This window comes from Lodderomyces elongisporus, chromosome 2, assembly GCF_030384665.1.
Source record: "Lodderomyces elongisporus chromosome 2, complete sequence".
In the NCBI taxonomy this organism is placed as follows: domain Eukaryota; kingdom Fungi; phylum Ascomycota; class Pichiomycetes; order Serinales; family Debaryomycetaceae; genus Lodderomyces; species Lodderomyces elongisporus.
In genome coordinates this window covers 1,999,805-2,018,994 of record NC_083674.1, presented here as the reverse complement: position 1 = coordinate 2,018,994, position 19,190 = coordinate 1,999,805, and the positions used below count along the sequence as shown (strand labels likewise).

Genomic DNA, 19,190 nt, shown 5'->3' with positions numbered 1-19,190 from the left:
ATTTTGCAGAAGGGAAAAAATGCGCACGGAATAAACAAAACAGACACAAAATTCCACCAAAAGATTTATTTCTCCATTACATGCACCATTATATGTCCTAATATTACGAATCTCATCCACGTTATCCACCACGTTATCCGCCACTACTCCAACGACTTTACAATTGGTTCTGTATCAGTAAATAATCTTTCAATATCATCAATTTACTCAAGTCAAAGAATAACTGGATTTGCTCTCTGACCAAACCTGATATTCACGTGCTGAATACTCGTCATAAACAACACGAGTATTACTATCATTAATCCACACAAATCACCATTTAGTTCTGTCTATAACCACTACGTTTTTCAAACCCGACTCCACATACACACACAAACACACACACACAAACACACACACACATACACACACACATATATATATATATATATATCCCATAGTTGTTGCCAAAACATCTTATTTTAATATTCTTTACTTTGAATTGATTTGCTTTGTCTTGCTTCCCTTTTCGGTTTATCTTTTTTTTTTTCGTTTTTGTTGTTGTACCTTTTTCGTTGAAGATGGCAGAAAATACTCAGATATACTCAGCCAAATACTCCAATGTTCCAGTGTTTGAATTTGTCACCCTGGAGGGCCCCATAATGCGACGGAAACTGGACTCTTGGATAAATGCAACGCATATACTTAAGATTGCCAAATTACCAAAGGCAAAGAGAACAAGGATCTTGGAGAAGGATGTACAAACCGGAATCCACGAGAAAGTGCAGGGAGGATATGGTAAGTATCAGGGAACTTATGTCCCATTAGAATTGGGTGAGATCATTGCAAGAAACTATGATGTCTACGAGGTATTAAAACCTATATTTCAATTTCGATATGTGGAAGGGGAAACAGAAACTCCACCTCCAGCACCAAAGCACAATCATGCAAGTGCATTGAATATAGAGAAACGACAAGCAATGTTGAGTCGGCGAGATCCACTTTTGAAGCAGCAGCGCTCAAGAACAACTCCAGCAACAACCTCGACCCAACCAAAATTAAAGAGGTCTGCTACTGCTGCTGCTGCTACAGGAAGTAAAGAAAATAGGGACGAGCCAAAGAAACGCGGTCGACCCAAGGGCTCCACTTTGAGCTCAACACCAAGCTTGAAACACTCAGACACGGTGCCAATATCTCAAGGATACAGTAATGGAAGAAATTCATTTGCCGGTGGTGTTATGCCGGCAATATCAAGACAGAATACGGAACATGATGCAGTGCAAATGATGGCATCTAATATGAATTTGAGACAGGATGATTTAAGATCAGTGGGTACAGATGAAGATATTGATGACGAAAAAATGGAAGCTGGGGATGGAAACGGCAATATGAATGATGCTGGTACAAGGGCAACACGGATGGGCGTTAGTGAATACGATACTCAAGCTGACCTCCTCACTAGTAAAGAATTATTTGGTGTTTCACGAAACACGCAAGAGAAGAATCTACAAAACTTACAAAGAGGTCACCAGCTACAACAATATCCCAATGAGTTACCGTTGCTGCGATACCATCAACCGAGCATCAATTTATCGCAAGAAAATCAAGTTCACAATGAGTACTTTGCCAATTTGTTATCTTATTTTCTTGAGGACGATAAATTGAAATTGGATAGAATCCCAGAGAAGTTCTTGACACCACCTGAACCAATAGCCAAAATTCACATCAACCAGGCAATTGATAACGACAGCAATACGATTTTCCACTGGGCGTGCTCTTTGGGTAATCTCACCATGATCAAGTTTTTGATTGATAAGTTTAAGAGTGAAATCACTTTTGATATTCGAAATAATTATGGAGAAACACCTCTAATGTTCCTTGTCAAATTCAACAACTGTTACCAATTGGGTGCATTTGAAGAAATCCTGGATATCTTATATAACTCATTGATTTACGTTGATGCCAATGGCAAAACAGTATTACACCATATTGTTGAAAATAAAAAGGAACGAGTTGCAGCATACTATTTGGAAGTGTTGTTGGGAAAATTGGTTAAAGGAGATGTTAAGGAGTTAACAACACTAATAAACCATGGAGATTCTCAAGGGAACACAGCGGTTCATATTGCTGCATTCAATATGAACACCAAGCTCATAAATATTTTTTTAAATTACCACAAATTTATTGATTTTAAAATCAGAAATCTTGTTTCATGCACAGTTGAAGATTACTTGGCGTCGCACAACTTTGTTCTTCGACTCGACCACGGCGTCGAACAAGATGAAACAGAAGCAACGGTAAAAAGCGAGACCGCCACAACAATCAATGTCAACGATAGAGAAGGAGCTGATATTGGTATAGGTATCGGTAATGGTGATGATGTCGAAGGTATTGATGAAGATGTTGATGTTGTCGTTGTTGCAGATGATCATTACAATCCTTTACGCACGCATTCAATGAATGTTCACAATTCCAAACTTGCTCTTAAGTTGATAGGTAATGCCGCTAACGAGATCACTGAAAAGATGACTCAGCTATCATACTTTGTCAACCAAGATCTAAGTGACAAAGATGAGCTCATGTTGAATTACTACAAGATCCTTCAGCGAGCAAATGAAATCAAGCTTTCTTCGCAACGTGAGATTTTATCATTATTCAAATTGGAACACTTGATTGACGATTTGGAAGAAGGTTCCCCACAAAAGATTGTCAAAACTGAGAGTCTGTTTAGTCAGGAGTCTACTTCAGTTGAAAATGTTGTTGATGGGTACAATCTCATACAGGAAAAAACTCGGATTTTGCAGGAAGAGATTTATCGTTTAACCAATGACTTGACATTCCAGATTCTTCATAAGGGCGAGGAGTTGTTTCAAATACTTCGAAAGTATAAGAATTTACGTGAGTTTAATTATGCGCGGGATTTGGAAATAATAGCTACAAATTTAGCTAATGGCAACAACTTCAGTAGCAGCAGCGGCAGCAGCAGCGGCAGCAGCAGCAGCAAGAACACTGGTAATAACGATTGTAGAGATGAGCCTAACTTTATTAATGAATCATTGCCAGATGATCAATTTGAGCTTGCAAAGTTGCTACAATTGGAAATTATAAAGAAGAAGGAATTAATGAAGAAAATTATGGCAGAAACTAGTCATGTACCATTACCAATGCAGTCAACTTCAACTTCAATATCACCATTATTAACATCGGGCTCACCAGCAAATGGCTCTTTAGAAGAACGCAAAGACAAATCAATTATTAAAAAATACGCTGCCGATCAGGAAAATCTCTTGATCAAGTATTGTAAATTGATTTCACTAAGTTGTGGTATGGAATTTGACGAGATTGAAAATAGCATAGATTTGATTGAGGAAAGTTTACTGACCCGATCATAAAGTCGAATGCGATAGAGGTGCTTTTGGAATTTTATTTTTTTAAAAGAAAAAACTGTTAATTTGACGATAAGTCTGTTGTGTATTATTAACTATTCAATTCAAGTAAACAGAAAATGTATTAATTGTTCTATATATTTTTTTTTTGTTTTGATTAATTTGATCGGAATCAACGTATTTACCTTAACCACCACAGTGGCATGTCCAATTTTGAAAATAGTTTTTTCATTCTACTCCGAAGAAGAAGAAAAAGAAGAACTAGCAACACTATTTGAAACTTTTTTGGGAATCGCCTTATATTCTGTTAATTACATAAATTTGGACATCTTGATGGTTCCAGTTTCCACATCTTCTTTCCAAACTTTTTGATTTCGCGGATGTGTATTGTGACCTATAAAAGACAACATAATGATGTATTTGATATTAGCGAATTCAGCTAAGCTTATGCAGTATGAAGAAGATCCAATTGATAAAATTAGAAAAGCTTTTTATCGTGTCTATTTTTTCATCATTTTTCCTCTTAATCAATCTCTTTTTCTTTTCTTCTTTCTTTCTTTCTTTCTTTACTTTAATATTCAATCCGTTCTCCTTTCAATAGTTGCATGCTGCCTTTGCCCTTTTTATAGAAACAGTGTTGTGCAAACATATACTAAATAAATCCGCTGACTCTTTCTTCTTGCCATCGATTCATTTTCTCTTTCCTCAAATGATACAGTTTTCTCAGCTCTCTAAACTCATGAATCAACTTTGTTAAAGAATCAGCACTGTTTTCTTTTGCATCCTGCCGCAGAACTTTATGGTATTTCTGTACAATTTCTTTACACTCGTTATTACTTTCTTCAATCATTTTCTGGAATTTTCGCATCAATACATTCGAGTTAAAGTTTGTCGAAAGAAGTTGGTACTGGATTGTCTCCATGCTCAAATATTCCTTGTGAATTTCTGTCAATTGCTGTACCTGATTTGTGATTTTGTCGATTAATGCCTCGTACTGCGGAATCAAATTATCTCGTATATCTTCTTGGAGGACCGAGGTAGACACATTAGTAAGCGTGGTAACAAGAGTTGAAATTGTGGACCTGTATGATTCTAGTGAGTGTATGTAGCCCTTGATTAGTTCTGGATCGGAGGTAAAGGTGGTAAATTGTGGGTTTGGAAGAGAATTGAGCTGTTTGGGTAAAGGGAATGGCTGTAGTTGTTCCAAAGTGAGTGGGAGTATTTCTTGTGGAGCTTGCGGAGCTTGCTGAGCTTGTGGCGTTTGCAAAATTTGTGAATTCTGCGCAATTGACAAGGATTGGCTATTCTCCAGTTGCAAAGATGACATATTTGGTGTTTAAAGAAGACAATGTAGATTTGTACAGTTGAGGGTGTTTTCCTTCACACTTAGATGTTGAAAAGTGAAAACCGAATTTAAAATAATTATCAATGGGTAAATTTTGAAATCTCCGCAAAATTGATTCTGCGACCACCAAATTGCTTATCGCAAAATATTACCACACACAGACTCAGACACACCAATACCAGATTCACATTTGAACTCAATCTACTACAAGATAAAATATTCTAATGCAGTTGTTCTATTAATTATTATATATAATCTATAATCCACAATCTATAATCTATGCTTTCAATTGCGATATTCAAATCTCTATAACCTATGATTTGGTGCATGCAAGTTGAAATTAAAAGACTGACAAAACAGGAAAAAAAGAAAGAAAAAGAAAAGAAAAAGAAAAGAAGAAGAAAAGAAGGAAAGAAAAAATCACCAGTGATTTTTCAGTTATACCACCACACTTTGCTTCTCCTTCAACTTTTCCAACGACTTCATCTCCCGTTTTATTTGTTTTGCCTCGTACTTGGCATCATACCAGCCTCTTAATTTCTCTCCGTACAAATAACAAAAGATGGGGAATGGAATACCCAATGCAATACCAATAAAAGCACACATTGTGTTTCCCCAACCATATCCCATTGCACTGTACATTTTTCTTGCAAAAAGTGGAAACGTAAAACCAAACAAGCTTCTGAATAATGCTGCTGCAGCAACCGAGCTTGCGGCAAATCTGGTGTTCATATCAATCAAATAGTTTTGGATAGTTTGGAAGACACAAACCAAGCCAAATGCAAAAATTGCAGAGCCAATACCAGGCATGATCCAATGCAATTGGTATTGCGCCGACCAGCCAAACCAAATGAGCCCCACCGGAATGAATATAGCACACGCAATGAGACAGGGAAGTCTAAATTCTGGCTTTGACACACCATTGTTGCGATTTGTCAAACGAGTATACGTCTTACCAACCATGAATGTCCAAAACACAACACCTAAAATGAACCCAACACCCATTGGAATGTACATTAAGCCGGTGACACTTTTTGTGTAACCATATTGATGTGTGAAAATTTGTGGGAAAGTGATAATCATCAAGTACATGAATCCATAAGTGAACGCCATAAATGATCCAAGACCAATCACCATCGGGTGCGTAAGAAGTAAATGGACAGGTCTAACCATGCACTGAGTTAATCTTCCCCAGGTAGATTCAACCCCATTGGTGATTTCGTAAATTGTGTGCAAGTTTTCATTTCCAGTAACCTTTTTAAGTTGATTGGCTTTCCTTTTAAGCAATGTTGGTGCATAAGTCTCTTTGAACAAAATGGTGGCAGATGCTGCTACAGCAAAGTTGAATATACAAAGCACATAAAAACACCATCTCCATTGCATGTGGTCAACAATGAAGCCCGAGATGAGCGGTGCAATTACTGGCCCAAGCAACGGCACCAACGAATAACCGGCCAATGCTGCGTTACGCAGTTTAGCATCAAACATATCTGAAATGACTCCAGCACAAACGTTCATCGGCACACACCCAAACAAGCCACCAATAAACCTGCACACCATCATCTGTGCTGTGTTTTGGCTGAAAGCGCAACCCAAGTTAAAGAAAAGAGACATCCAGCATGATATGTCAAGGACTAGTTTTCTCCCAATATTGTCGTATTCCGATAACGGTGCAATGATAAGCGGTCCAAATGCCCATGCAAGAATTTGAATAGAGACAACCATGGCCTGCATGATTGGCGACGGGATGTTGAAATCAACACTTATTTCGCTCATTGCGGGGGAAAGCATACTCGATGACATTGGCGCAACCAATGCGTATAATGAGACAAATCCCAACAAATAAATTTTCAATTTGATATCCCAGTTTCTAGGGTCTTCAGGGTCCTTAGTGCCTTGCCAAGTGATTAATTCAGGATCGATTTTTGTAAACTCTTCTCCGTGCTGTTGGATAGGAACAATTTGATCTTCAATCACATCGTCCCCTCTGATCTTTTTTTGTTTTTCAATATCATTAAAAGCAAGGTGTTCCTGACTATTGTCATCAGCTACTATCCGATTCTCAATCTCACTGATAATTGTCCTTCTTGTTGCTGTACGTTGCAACCTGATCTCATTGCTATCTAAATCACCGTAAATCTGCTTAATGGAATAGTGCGCATTGTTATTATGCGCATTACTGTCATCATTATCGTAATCGTTGTTGTTACTGTTGAAGCTTTTGAAACTTTCAATATCTCCTTGAAGGCTTTTTCGTACACTGTCCAAGGACTTTTTCGTAAATGAGGCAATGCTTCCAGAACGACTTTTTTTAATTTGATTATTGTTGTTATTGTTGTTGTTATTGTTATTGTTAACATGGAGCTGGTTGTAGTGTGATGCAGTTAACTCGATGGGTTGCTCAACAGAGGATTCGCTTGTATATGCAGACAATTCTCTTTGCTTTTGCTCAAATGAGTGTTTTTCTTCACCCTTTTCACTCATCGTAATCTCTGGTTGTTGATTTTTTCTTATTCTTTATACTTGGCTTCTAGATTATAATATATATATCTAAATTGTTTCTATTAAAAGAGTGTGGTAATTATAATACAAGTTGTGGTATAAACAAACATCATTAAGAGAAGAGAAAATTAAAAGTTGTGAAGAATTAGATGAGGGGAATACCAGGACTATATAAACAAGAATGAATAGAAAGGCATTTGACATAGGATGTGACAGGATGTGACAAAACCCTTCTTGGCTCTAATGCTTTGCCCTTTCTTCCTTATTTGGATGCGTTCTTCTGTCAATTAAACGGCTTTCCCCCCCCCCCTTCCATTTTGGTTCCAAGAAAAGTCTTTTCGCGGCAACAAATTTGCTGCAAAGATGCAGATTTCGGCTATCGGAGGAAAAGTACAATAGAAAAAAAAAAGAAATCTAAAGAGCAAAATACAAGACAAAGAAAAAAATAGCAAAAATTAAGACGCGATGGCACGGCACTAAACTTTTCACGTTCACTAAAATAAAGAATACGTCGAAAGACAGCATATTTCTTATTTTTCAAAACTGTTAAAAAGTATTCTTGAAGTTCTAGAAATTTCGGCATTCGAGGGCAAAATAAGGCTAGATGAGGATGAGTGAAGATAAGTGAGCGCAGAGAATATTTTTGTTTTTATAATTTTATTTTTCTACAATTTTTGACAGACAATACCTTGTGAAAGTCACGTGGTTCTTGAACGTACGTAAGAAATTGTTTCTTTTTTTTTTCATTTTTTCATTTTTCCATTTTCGTGTTTTTTGTTTCTTTGATTTTACTCAATTCTAGAATTAAACAATCTGCTTTGCGTGATGTTCATATCTATATTATATATCTAGTTTGTATATATTTGTTTATTTAATTTATTCATTTATTCATTTTTTTTGGTAAAACTATTGCATTAAACAGGGCTTGCTGGGTCGTCTGGTTCGTCTTCTTCAATGTGACCACCAACTAATGCATACTCCCTACAATAACGGTGGCTCAGGTACATTGCACATTTATTATTCCAATCCGATCCTCTAATGCCAAAATTCGTATCGGATAGAACCACAGTCTCTTCGTCAAACAATGAGGGAAGCTTCACTATATAGTTTAGCAACCCTTTGAGATGCACTATAGAGACATCTTGGTCAGCTGCAGATAATGTGACTCCCATGTAATCATTGAATGATACCGTGCTTGATAACGCAAATGCCGAATCTTGATAGTTTTCAATTGTCTTGCGGCCATTGTTGGTGGTAACAGACTTGATCTGCCAATACGCAATAGAGTTTGGGATAAGAACATTCCGGCCCTCGCAATGCCTGGGAGCAAAATCATCCCCCGGGAACAACATCTGTCCAGTTTTCGTATCCTTCTTGGGTAAAGTCCAGGGTGGAACATAGGCACCAAAATCAAAATAGGACGAGACATCACCAATCTTGTAATAGTATGTATTGGTGTCCGCATTGTAATCCTCAATAAGAAGAATCATATTTGGTCGATACATGGATTCACCGCACCCACATTTGTTCAAATGTGCTCTTGCCCAACCAAGGTATATTTGTCTATTCTTGGGCACTGCAAGTTGTGACTTAAGTGAAGCGGGTAGATCTGCTAGAGGAAGCGGAACCAACTGTGTACCACCTCTTAAAGCGCCAACGTAGTTGAAATTCTTCTTGGCACCCTTTTGTAAATAGTCACAAATACCCAGCTGAACATTACACGTCAAAATAGAAAGCGGTACTATTGTGTAAATAAAATTTATCTGGTCCTTTTTAGCTAGTACAGGGTTAAAGAATGGCGTCCAGTTCTTCTCAACATATGCATATTTCTCATTGCGTTTCTTAAGTAGCTTCAAGATGTTGCTAAATGGCTTGTACATAAACATTGTTCTTTTCTCAATCTTCAAGTCCTTCATATTGAACACAATTAATGGCTCCTCAAACCCCAAAGGGTTTTCGTGGAGCAAGATTCGAGGATCCTCTGGTCCATAATAGTATTTATTCTTTTCTGTTTTTAAGGAGTAATCAAATGGAATTGGTAATATTTGCGGAAACTCGGTTTCTCTAAATCCCAATTTTGACTCTGCCCCCGACTTGGTGAACGACCCATCGTAATTGCCCTGATACTTTACCTTCACTTCTTCAAACGGAATTGTTAACTTTGTGCCTTGAGGTAGTTCTTGCCAATTTTCATCATAAATCTGTATGTATAAAAATGAAACGTATGCCTTATTTGGAACACCTTGGGGCGAGTACAATACACGACTTACCATGTAATGCACTTTGAATTGAGGCAACCAGACACTAGAGCCTCCAAAACGGAACCACTGTTTTTGCTCGGGAATGGTAGGTCGAAATCGCTTTTTGGCTTGTTGAATTAGGTTTTTGTACTCTTCAATTCCATTGATCTTGTTTAGTAAAAGAGCCAAGTTGGCATTAAGGTAAGCCTGTCCAGTATGTTCGAATGAATCTTCAAACTCCAATTCAGAACACATAAACTCTTCTTGGAAATCATATTTTGGCGGTTTGCCAACAATCAAGGGATAAGGATCTGTGAATGTTTTAAGCGAAATTGGATAAAACTGGTTTGATTTGATAAAGGAATTGCTCAAGGGAAATATCTTTGACAACGATGATGACGATGATGATGATGATGATGGTGGTGGAAAGGAAAACAAGCCTGATGTGTCAGTGTTTGCATTTGTCAAGCGTGGTTTCGAATCTTCTATTTGGTTGGCTGGGACTTTGATGATGTTTATAGTTGGGAACAAACGGAACGCCTTCCATGGGTTGAAGAAAAATTGGTAAATTGTGTATATTATACAAAGTACAATTATAATCAGCAAATAACTTTTGCGCTTTTTACCATTTGTAGACAAGTTCAAGTCCGAGAAGTCACTGTATAGTACCTGACGCATTTTGAGCTTTAGTCGTTGTAGTCCAAGCATCTCTGTTTGTGATTATTGTGACTAGGGTTATTTAAAAAAGTTTGATGAGAAATTGGCAACTGTTTTGGTGTCGAGGGTGACAAGAAACGGTATAAAATAGAGGAAAACAAATAGGAAAATTAAAAAAATGCAACTTGGTTATTCTTGAACCCTCTATAAATGATATTGACTTGGCTGTTGCTATTTGGTTTCTACCTATCTTGAGCTCACCGTCATGTAGTAATGGTGGGGGGGGGTGATGGTATAATATATTTTTGCTTTGTTTTTTTTCCAAAAGGCTGAAAACTCGTTCCTTGAATTAAGTTCCGTATGGAAGTTTCCCAAGTGAAAATTAAATGACACAAAAAGCCAACTATTCTTCTTTTTCTTCTAAAAAAAAAAAGACAAAACTCATTGCGGTTTATTCGCAGTTTCAAGAAACAAACAAAGAAAAAAAAAAAACACATACACACAAACATACACACACACAAACAAACACACCTTAACCAAAATGCGAGTTCTCGTCGTGGTTGTGTCTCTACTTGAGATTTCCAAATCGATTGTGGCTATGCTGAAGGAAAACACCAATAGATAAATACAAAATTGATGAACAACAGACAAATTTTTCATTGGCGGAAAATACTTATTCTATTTCTTTTTTTTTCCTTATAAGAACTCTGATTTGAAATGAAAAGTTGTACAAATGTCTTAGATCGAAAAGGAGCAAATTTATGGGCAAGAAACTATCGTTGTGTCACGTGAAATATACGATCCTTTTTTTTTCATGTAAAAATATATATTCAATTGAGTCTCATTTTTATTTGCTATGGAGCTTGTCAAAAAATAAAAAGCAAGCTATACTTTTCACACTAACAGTTGCATTGCATTTACTTCATACTTGAGATAAAGAAAATTATCATCAAACTTCAAATTGTACTTCTTAATGTGTTTGTTTAAACATTTCTCATTCCAGAAACTACTTTTTTTTTTTTCTCTTGCCAATATTTGTACTTGATCAAGATTTTAGTATTTTCGTCCTTCTTTTTTTTTTGTTTCTTTTTATGTTTACATTTTGGTTTCTTTATCATCGAAAATAATTGGTCCAAATCAATAGGTGCATCGCAATGAACCTTTATTATCTTTATCGCTATCATCAATTTCCATTGGAAGACACTATACCAATTCTCATACTCAATAGTTACCATTCTTGTTTCCCATATGTTTGTTTTTGTTCTTTCTCCTTTTTTCCACTCTTCCCCCTCCCCCCACACATACATAAACTTTGTTTTTTTCACATATCTTGTTCCGTCGGAGTTGCACTTGTTTAGCGGATCTAATCTAATCGTATCGAATAGTAGGTAGCGCACATCAACCACAACAAGCTTGGGTTGCCCCCGACATTGCGTCCTTCATAATTGATTTCTCTTGATAAACCCGATATGGCAAGAGCGTGAGCGTAACAGATATCGTATTCAACACAATTTATAATTTCTACAAATTTGTCCCGTATAAAACTCTTGAAAAAAGTAATTAATACCTACGAAATTGCCTCTGTTCATTTTTTTATATTCAAATAAAATTATTGTTCAAAAAAGAAAAATAAATATATATATATATAACAACAACTCCAACATTGAAACCAAAAAAAGTTATCAATCAATACTTTGAAATCAGATAAAAAAAAAACAAATCGATACGTGCTTCTCTATTCATTATGACTCAAGAATATAAATCCACAGGTACTACTTCGACACCAACAGAAACTTCACAACCACCACAACCACCACAACCACAACCACCACAACCACCAACGACAACAGTGTGTGTCTTTTGCGGCTCGTCGTTTGGTAATAAAGCCGTATACGCTGATGCTGCTGCGCAACTCGGTGAGAAACTTGCCTCAAAGAACTGGGGGTTGGTATATGGGGGTGGCTCCACCGGATTGATGGGTGCTGTGGCTAGTGGATGCGCAAGCAATGGAGGTTATGTCCATGGAATCATTCCCGAGGCACTCATTTCTCGTGAACGTAAAGAAGAAGCCATAAATACTGATAGGGGAATAAATGGCTCTTCTTCCGAGGATGAGTTAAATGCCAAGTTGAAAGAGTCCATCGATAACCATGATGGCTCAACTCCGATCCCCGACTCTAAGAAATACGGAAAGACTACGTTGGTCAAAGATATGCATACAAGAAAAAGACTTATGGCTCAAGAGGCAAATGCGTTTATTGCCTTGCCTGGCGGATACGGAACATTGGAGGAGTTGATGGAAGTCGTGACATGGCAGCAATTGAATATTCATAATAAACCAATTGTGATTTTCAATATGGGCGGGTTTTACGATTCCTTTTTGACATTTATACAAGAGGCGATTAAGAATGAATTTGTCTCAAAGAAGAATGGCGAGATTATCAAGGTTGCTAATACTGTAGATGAGGTTGTCGATGCCATTGAAAACTATGTTGTTCCTGAAGGCAGATTCAACTTGAAATGGGATACGACTTGAAAAGGTACACACTCCTAGAAAAAAAAGGGAAAAAAGAGAAAAAAAAAAGAAAAAAGGAAGAAAAGGAAAAAAAAGGAAAAAAGACTAGGGAATGCTAGTATGAGCCGATTGATCTTTTATGATCTCTATTGTTGGTGTATAAACCTCTATAAACTAGATTAAACTAACTTTAGCCATACCAAATGAATATAGCCTAAAAATAGAATAATAAATAAAAACAAATAAATAAATAAATAATAAATAAAAAATAAGAAACAAAAAAAACAAAATTAAAAAACATTGATGAGGACAAAGATGAAAAAAGAAAAGAAAAGAAAAGAAGCTAAAAGTTTGACAATCAAATCTATTCTGTTGTCACTTGTTGTCTATTCTATTATCGATTCTGTTGTCAAAATTTCAAACACCACTTTAATGCGCATTGTGTTCGCCTGCAACCTCTTCGTCGTGGACATGGAACAAGTCGTGGAATTCATCTGTGGGGATTTCCACTTCAGACAAGTATCCTGTGGCCACATCGTACATCATTCCCCAAACTTCAATCTTGCCTTCCTTCAATGCTTGTGTGGCTGATGGATGTCTCTTGATTGCAGTGACACTACTGATGACGTTTAATTCAGCCAATTTCTTTGCCTTGGCACGAGGGTCAGAGTTCAATTGGTTTAAGAGGTCCAAGTTCTGAGCTCTAATGTGGCGCACTGGGTTGAGCCAAAGGTCCAAGACACCACCGATTTTCTTTGACGAGAGCGAGGCCCAAACACCACCGCAATCTGTGTGGCCACATACAATAATCTTGCGCACTTTCAAAACATCAATCGCGAATTGAATCACACCTTGAGAGGAGATGTCGTTGGCATTGATGATGTTTGCAATGTTGCGGTGGACAAATACTTCACCTGGTAATGTTGCAAGACAGCCATCGCCTGCACGTGAGTCCGAGCAGCCGATCCACAAGGTGTGTGGGGATTGACCTTTGCTGTTGAGGTCGAATATTTCCAGTCCATGGTTGTGTTGGATGGAGTCGATAAAGTATTTATTGTTGTTGAGGTAATCGGTGATGGTTGAGTCCTTTGAGAGTGTGAATGGGAAATTTGAATGCGATGTGGTCACTCTCTTTGGGTTAGGCTTCTCTTGTGCTGAGGACTCGTCATCGCTATTTCTTCCTGAGGAGATATCCAACTCCTTTACGGGGTCCTGGGTTTGTTCTTGTAAATAGTGTTGTATATTTTCTCTTCCCATTGCAAAAGTGGATGTATTGAACAGTCGTCGAGATTCAGCTGTAAGAGTATGGGCTCGATTGGTGTTGGGAGATGGGCTCGATTGAGGTGTTGAGACTAATGCTGTCAACGCGAAAGACTTGTTAAGATTTGGTGTTGGGGATGCTGTGAACGGCAGTAGAGGTAGCAATCTGCTATTGGTTAATCTTCTGAAGTGCCACACTTTGAACGGAGGAAAAAAAAGAAAAGATATCTTAAGGTCAATGTTAAGAAGAAAAAGAAAGAAACAAATGAATAGAGAGAGAGAAAAGGACGGGGTGTAGCTGTGTCTATATATATATAGATACATATAGATACATATAGATATAGATATATCTGTAAACCGATGAAGGCGGTGAATTTGAGGATTGGCTTGAATCGTCTGCTGGGGATGTAAAGTAGCCAAAAACAAAATATTAAAATTAATAAATAAAAAAAAATAAAAATTTAAATTTACAAAAGACTCACAAAGAAAGAAAAAAAAAAAAAAAACTGTGGATTTGAACTTCCGTTTTAACTTGAGTCGTTTTTTGTTTTTTTTTTGTTGGTTTTTTTTTTTTTGGGGGGGGGGGGGTCTCTTCAAACAATCTTTACAATGGATTGAAGAAGAAAAGAATAATGTACATCCAGTCCCAGTTGTAGATTGGTTACTAAATCGTTCAAGTAAGGGGCAAGAGACAATCTATAACGAAAAAGAGAAAAGGAGATAAAAAAAAATATACTAGGAGATGGAAGAGATGGTTGCACAAAAAGCTTAAAATAAAAGTATAGTGCAAATAAGGAAGCCAAAAAAAAAATTTTTTTTGAGAGACTTACAATAGACGATGCAAATAGGTCAAAGGTTATGTGTGTGTGTGTTAGAGTGTGTGTTGTTTTTTGTATTCATTGATTCTTCTCTTTTCTTTGTTGGTCTTTGTTGTTGGGTAAATTTTACAAAACGATAACCTATTTTGCCAGTAGGTGATAAAGATAACACTAATTCAATTTAGTTTAGTATTGCATTGTCCTTTTCTTTCTCTCTCTGACACACACACACACCCTCTCTGACACTCTCACTAATCTTTCTTCTGCTTCTTCATACTCTTTTGCTGTTTTGCTCTGTTGTTATCAGCTGCGAATAGCCCGGTTGCGAGGTTCTTGAATTATTAAGGTTATGATGAGATCACAAAATAAAATTTTATTTGTTCCGCAAATTCCCAGGTCAAGTCACGTGATATGACTAACCAAAAATCTTGCTGTTTTTTTTGTTCTTTTTTTTCCTTTTTTTTTCTTTTTGTTGAACAAAGGAAAACGGAAAAAAAAATCTTGAATGCGCAGTCTTTGTATGTATGTGTAGATGTTTGTTTCTCACTTTCTTATGTATATGTGTGTGTGCGTGTCGTAAAAGAGAGAAACATCGTTTGATTCTTTTCTTATGTGTAGTGCATTAGAGCACTACACAAGGACAAGATGCACTTACGTCACCTTTCCTAGACAGCTTACGTCACCTAATTATATTCTTCTTCTACTACTACTTCTTTTCTCATTATAATATGAGTCACGTGCATTGCATACAAATACATACTATATACATATACATATATATACATATATATTATATAAGATAGTCTCTGTGGTTTACCTTATAGTGCAGCTTTTTTTTTTCCTCTCTTTTTACTAAGCGCTGCATTTCCATGCAAATGTAATTACGTCAACACTATTTTTTTTTATTTTTTTTATTTTTTTTATTTTTTTTATTTTTTTTATTCTGCTTTTTATAATTAAAAAATTAAATTTTTTTTTTTTTTCTGGACCCAATTACTATTTCGCTAACGTCGGACTATTCCGAGCCCTTGCAATGCACAGCTTAAAAGTACGGAGAAATATTAGATACTAATGTTAAAATCGCGATTAGGAAAAGAAATCCCCTCTAGGTCAACCACATCAGCTGACTTTGATGACAATAGTAGTCAGTCAGTTTATATTTGTTTTCCAGGTGCTTTTATATATATATATTCCTTAATGAATCGCTTAAAGAAAAAGTTAACAGAATAGTTTACCACGTGACTTAGATCACATGAAAGATGATATGCAAAATTATCAATAAGAAAAGAGATTTGTGCTGCTACCATTTGGTACACACACACACTCTCACGCACTCTCACACTCTCACACTCTCTCTTCCGCACGCGTATACGCGTACTGCGTTTGAGCAAAATTGTTCTTGCGCATCTACTTTAAACTATTGAAACCAATATTATGTATTAGCATCAGCACCATCCCACAAAACCTTTTTCCTACGCTTCACCTACACTTGCCCCCCTCCTCCTCTCACACTTTCCACCAAACTTTATTTTGACAATGACTTCTTCGATAGTGATTAGGTCAGACGATGAAGAGTTGAATGAGTTGAATGACACGTCTTTAGCTAGCGAAGCAGATTTAAAAGCACTTGTTAAAGAGCAACAGCAGCAACAACAGCAGCAACAACCAAACAATTATGATGACGACGCGCAACATCAAGTCCACACTGAACAGGATGAATTCAACAAACTAAGCAAGGACAGGAAATTCGATAGGTTAAACAATCTAATTGAAAAATCTCAAATTTATTCCAAAATTATAGCAGATAATATCCTACAAACTTCGTTGGAGAATAAGAAAATATATGCGGCTGCAAAAGGTGAAAATGAACAACAACAGCAACAGCAACAGCAACAACAACAGCAACAACAACAGCAACAACAACAGCAACAGCAACACGAGACTAATAAAAGAAGAAGAACCGATGATACCTCCACTCCATCTTCGCAAAAGGATAAGAAAAGGAAAACAAGATCAACCGAGAAAGATGGAAAGCTGAAATCTCGTGACATTACTACAATGTTATCTACCAGTATCTCAGACTCAACTAAAACCACAAGAGAAAAAATTGAAAAATCACAAACTGAACATTCGACATCACAACCAAACATTGTTTCGGGAGCAGTTATGAAGGACTACCAGCTCGATGGATTAGAATGGCTCCTGACCCTATACCAAAACGGTTTAAATGGAATATTGGCAGATGAAATGGGATTGGGCAAGACATTACAATGCATCTCGTTTCTCGCATACTTGATTGAAAACGGCATAAAGGGACCTTTTTTGGTAGTTGTACCGCTCTCAACCTTGTCAAATTGGGCAAATGAATTGCAAAAGTTTGCTCCAAGCATCAAAGTGTTGAAATACGCGGGCGCAAAACAAGAACGTGCAAACATCGAACTTTACTCGACAAAGGCAAATGTTGTGATAACATCGTACGAAATATCTATCAAGGATTTCCACAAGTTCTCCTTGATAAATTGGGCATACTTGATTGTTGATGAGGGCCACAGGTTAAAGAATAGCCAATGTTTACTCATTAAAATATTGAAAAAATTGAACACAACAAACAGACTATTAATCACAGGCACACCATTACAAAATAACTTGAATGAATTATGGTCATTACTCAATTTCATACTACCCGATATATTCCACGACTTGGAGTTGTTCCAGCAATGGTTCAACTTTGACGAGCTAACCACAATTGAACAAAATGAACAGGACGAGGAGACGAAAAAGTTTATAAAGTATAATATCCAAGAAACATTGATCAAGAATTTGCACACTATACTAAAGCCATTTATTTTGAGACGCTTGAAAAAAGATGTTATCAAGGACCTTCCACCGAAAAAGGAGTACATAATCCATATACCCTTGAGTGGTTTGCAAAGGAAAATATATCTAGATGCATTAAACAACCAATTGCAACAAGGATTGGTTGAAACCTACTTTAAGGAATTTATTGAATACAACCATAAACAATTGTTTAAAGATTATGATTTGAATGCCTTTTTAGAAAGCAAGTTCAAGCCGAAAGTTCAAATGAGGGATAAACGAATTGATAGAGCTTCATATAAAGAAGCCGAGTCTGAAGATGAGTTTGAAGTTGAAGTTGATGAAACTGAAGAGAAGAACGATTCAGGATCTCTGGATAAACAAACACCATCTTATGAAGAAGCATTTGAACAAATTCACCAAATAAAGACTACACGCGACAAACAGCAACAGCTCATACTTGAATCTTTATACACAAAAGTTTCGTCCCACATCCGACATCTCAAACTTCAGGCATTGCGAATGGTTCAATTGCGAAATATATGTAATTCGCCATACCTATATTATGAACCATTCCCTATGGATGGTGAACACGATGAACAGTTTATGAATCGTCTAGTGACCAATTCATGCAAATTCCAAGCACTAGAACAAATCCTACTCCCGCTCATCACAAACATTGAAAAAGAACCAACACTTAAAACAACAACAACAACAAGAACAGCAAAAACAAAAACAAAAACAAAAAGCAAAAAAAACAAAACTGGTTCTGTGTCTTCACAAAATCACAAGTGCCTTATTTTCTCGCAATTCACAAAAGTAATGGATCTCATCCAGGATTGGCTACATTTCCAAAACATCAAAGCATGTAGACTTGATGGTCTGACTCCACAAGAAGAACGAGCCAAACAAATCTCTCAATTCAATGACTCCAATTCTTCATACAAGGTTTTTCTTCTTTCAACAAGGGCTGGTGGTTTGGGTATCAACCTCACTGGTGCGGACACTGTGATTCTTTTTGATAATGATTGGAATCCTCAAATGGATTTGCAAGCTATAGACAGGGTGCATCGAATTGGACAAACCAAACCCGTAAAGATCTATAGGTTTGTTGTGCGAGATTCAATTGAAGAGATTTTGATTGCAAAAAGCAGTTCAAAACGGTTCTTGGAGAAGTTAGTGATTCAAATGGGAGAGTTTAAGTTCAACAAGATCAAGCAGATGATTGGGGAGGGAGATAAGGGAAATGGCGATGTAACAGAATTGGATGTGAAGCAATTGCTTGAATTAAGTAAGAATAACTTTAGGTATAAACTGGAGTTTGAGAATGAAATTGAGAATGCACAGGAGAAAGGAAAGGAGAATGGAAATGAGAATACAGCAGAATCGGAACTTTTTGAATGCAAGAGATATGGTCAGACTGGATTTAAATTGACAAGGGAGGAATTGCAAGAGTTGCTCGATCGATCGGATGAGTGCTATTACAAAGATCTACAAGATGACTCACGTTACAAAAACATTACCATTTTCGAAACGGTAAATAATATGGATAAGTGAATGAAATTACAGGGGGAGTTTGATTGCATTGTTACTTTTTTTTGATTTTGGGCTTGTTTTTAGTTTTGGTTTTAGTTTTGGTTTTGGTGTATTTTTGAATTTTCATAGAATTTT

General features: G+C 36.7%; 7 protein-coding genes across 7 annotated transcripts; 3 read left to right on the top strand and 4 right to left on the bottom strand. All coding sequences in view use genetic code 12, as the record gives it.

Moving 5' to 3' along the window:
* Window positions 1-560: 560 nt before the first annotated feature.
* MBP1 (MluI-box binding protein) lies at window positions 561-3,371 on the top strand (the record flags this gene model as incomplete). The annotated part of the gene is made up of 1 exon (XM_001527212.2): window positions 561-3,371. One exon carries the CDS (start codon window positions 561-563, stop codon window positions 3,369-3,371), a length of 2,811 nt encoding a protein of 936 aa, XP_001527262.2.
* Window positions 3,372-4,017: 646 nt separating this feature from the next.
* Window positions 4,018-4,692, bottom strand: PVL30_002063 (uncharacterized protein; the record flags this gene model as incomplete). Its single annotated transcript, XM_001527211.2, has 1 exon — window positions 4,018-4,692. The coding sequence occupies one exon, from the start codon at window positions 4,690-4,692 to the stop codon at window positions 4,018-4,020; it is 675 nt and encodes a 224-aa protein (XP_001527261.2).
* Window positions 4,693-5,148: 456 nt separating this feature from the next.
* Window positions 5,149-7,194, bottom strand: PVL30_002062 (uncharacterized protein; the record flags this gene model as incomplete). Its single annotated transcript, XM_001527210.2, has 1 exon — window positions 5,149-7,194. One exon carries the CDS (start codon window positions 7,192-7,194, stop codon window positions 5,149-5,151), a length of 2,046 nt encoding a protein of 681 aa, XP_001527260.2.
* Window positions 7,195-8,126: 932 nt separating this feature from the next.
* On the bottom strand, window positions 8,127-10,160 carry BMT3_3 (Protein of unknown function (DUF3589); the record flags this gene model as incomplete). The annotated part of the gene is made up of 1 exon (XM_001527209.2): window positions 8,127-10,160. One exon carries the CDS (start codon window positions 10,158-10,160, stop codon window positions 8,127-8,129), a length of 2,034 nt encoding a protein of 677 aa, XP_001527259.2.
* Window positions 10,161-11,853: 1,693 nt separating this feature from the next.
* On the top strand, window positions 11,854-12,645 carry PVL30_002060 (uncharacterized protein; the record flags this gene model as incomplete). The annotated part of the gene is made up of 1 exon (XM_001527208.2): window positions 11,854-12,645. The coding sequence occupies one exon, from the start codon at window positions 11,854-11,856 to the stop codon at window positions 12,643-12,645; it is 792 nt and encodes a 263-aa protein (XP_001527258.2).
* A 408-nt stretch (window positions 12,646-13,053) lies between these two features.
* Window positions 13,054-13,881, bottom strand: PVL30_002059 (uncharacterized protein; the record flags this gene model as incomplete). The annotated part of the gene is made up of 1 exon (XM_001527207.2): window positions 13,054-13,881. The coding sequence occupies one exon, from the start codon at window positions 13,879-13,881 to the stop codon at window positions 13,054-13,056; it is 828 nt and encodes a 275-aa protein (XP_001527257.2).
* Window positions 13,882-16,238: 2,357 nt separating this feature from the next.
* Window positions 16,239-19,076, top strand: IRC5 (Putative ATPase; the record flags this gene model as incomplete). Its single annotated transcript, XM_001527206.2, has 1 exon — window positions 16,239-19,076. The coding sequence occupies one exon, from the start codon at window positions 16,239-16,241 to the stop codon at window positions 19,074-19,076; it is 2,838 nt and encodes a 945-aa protein (XP_001527256.2).
* Between the last annotated feature and the right edge of the window lie 114 nt (window positions 19,077-19,190).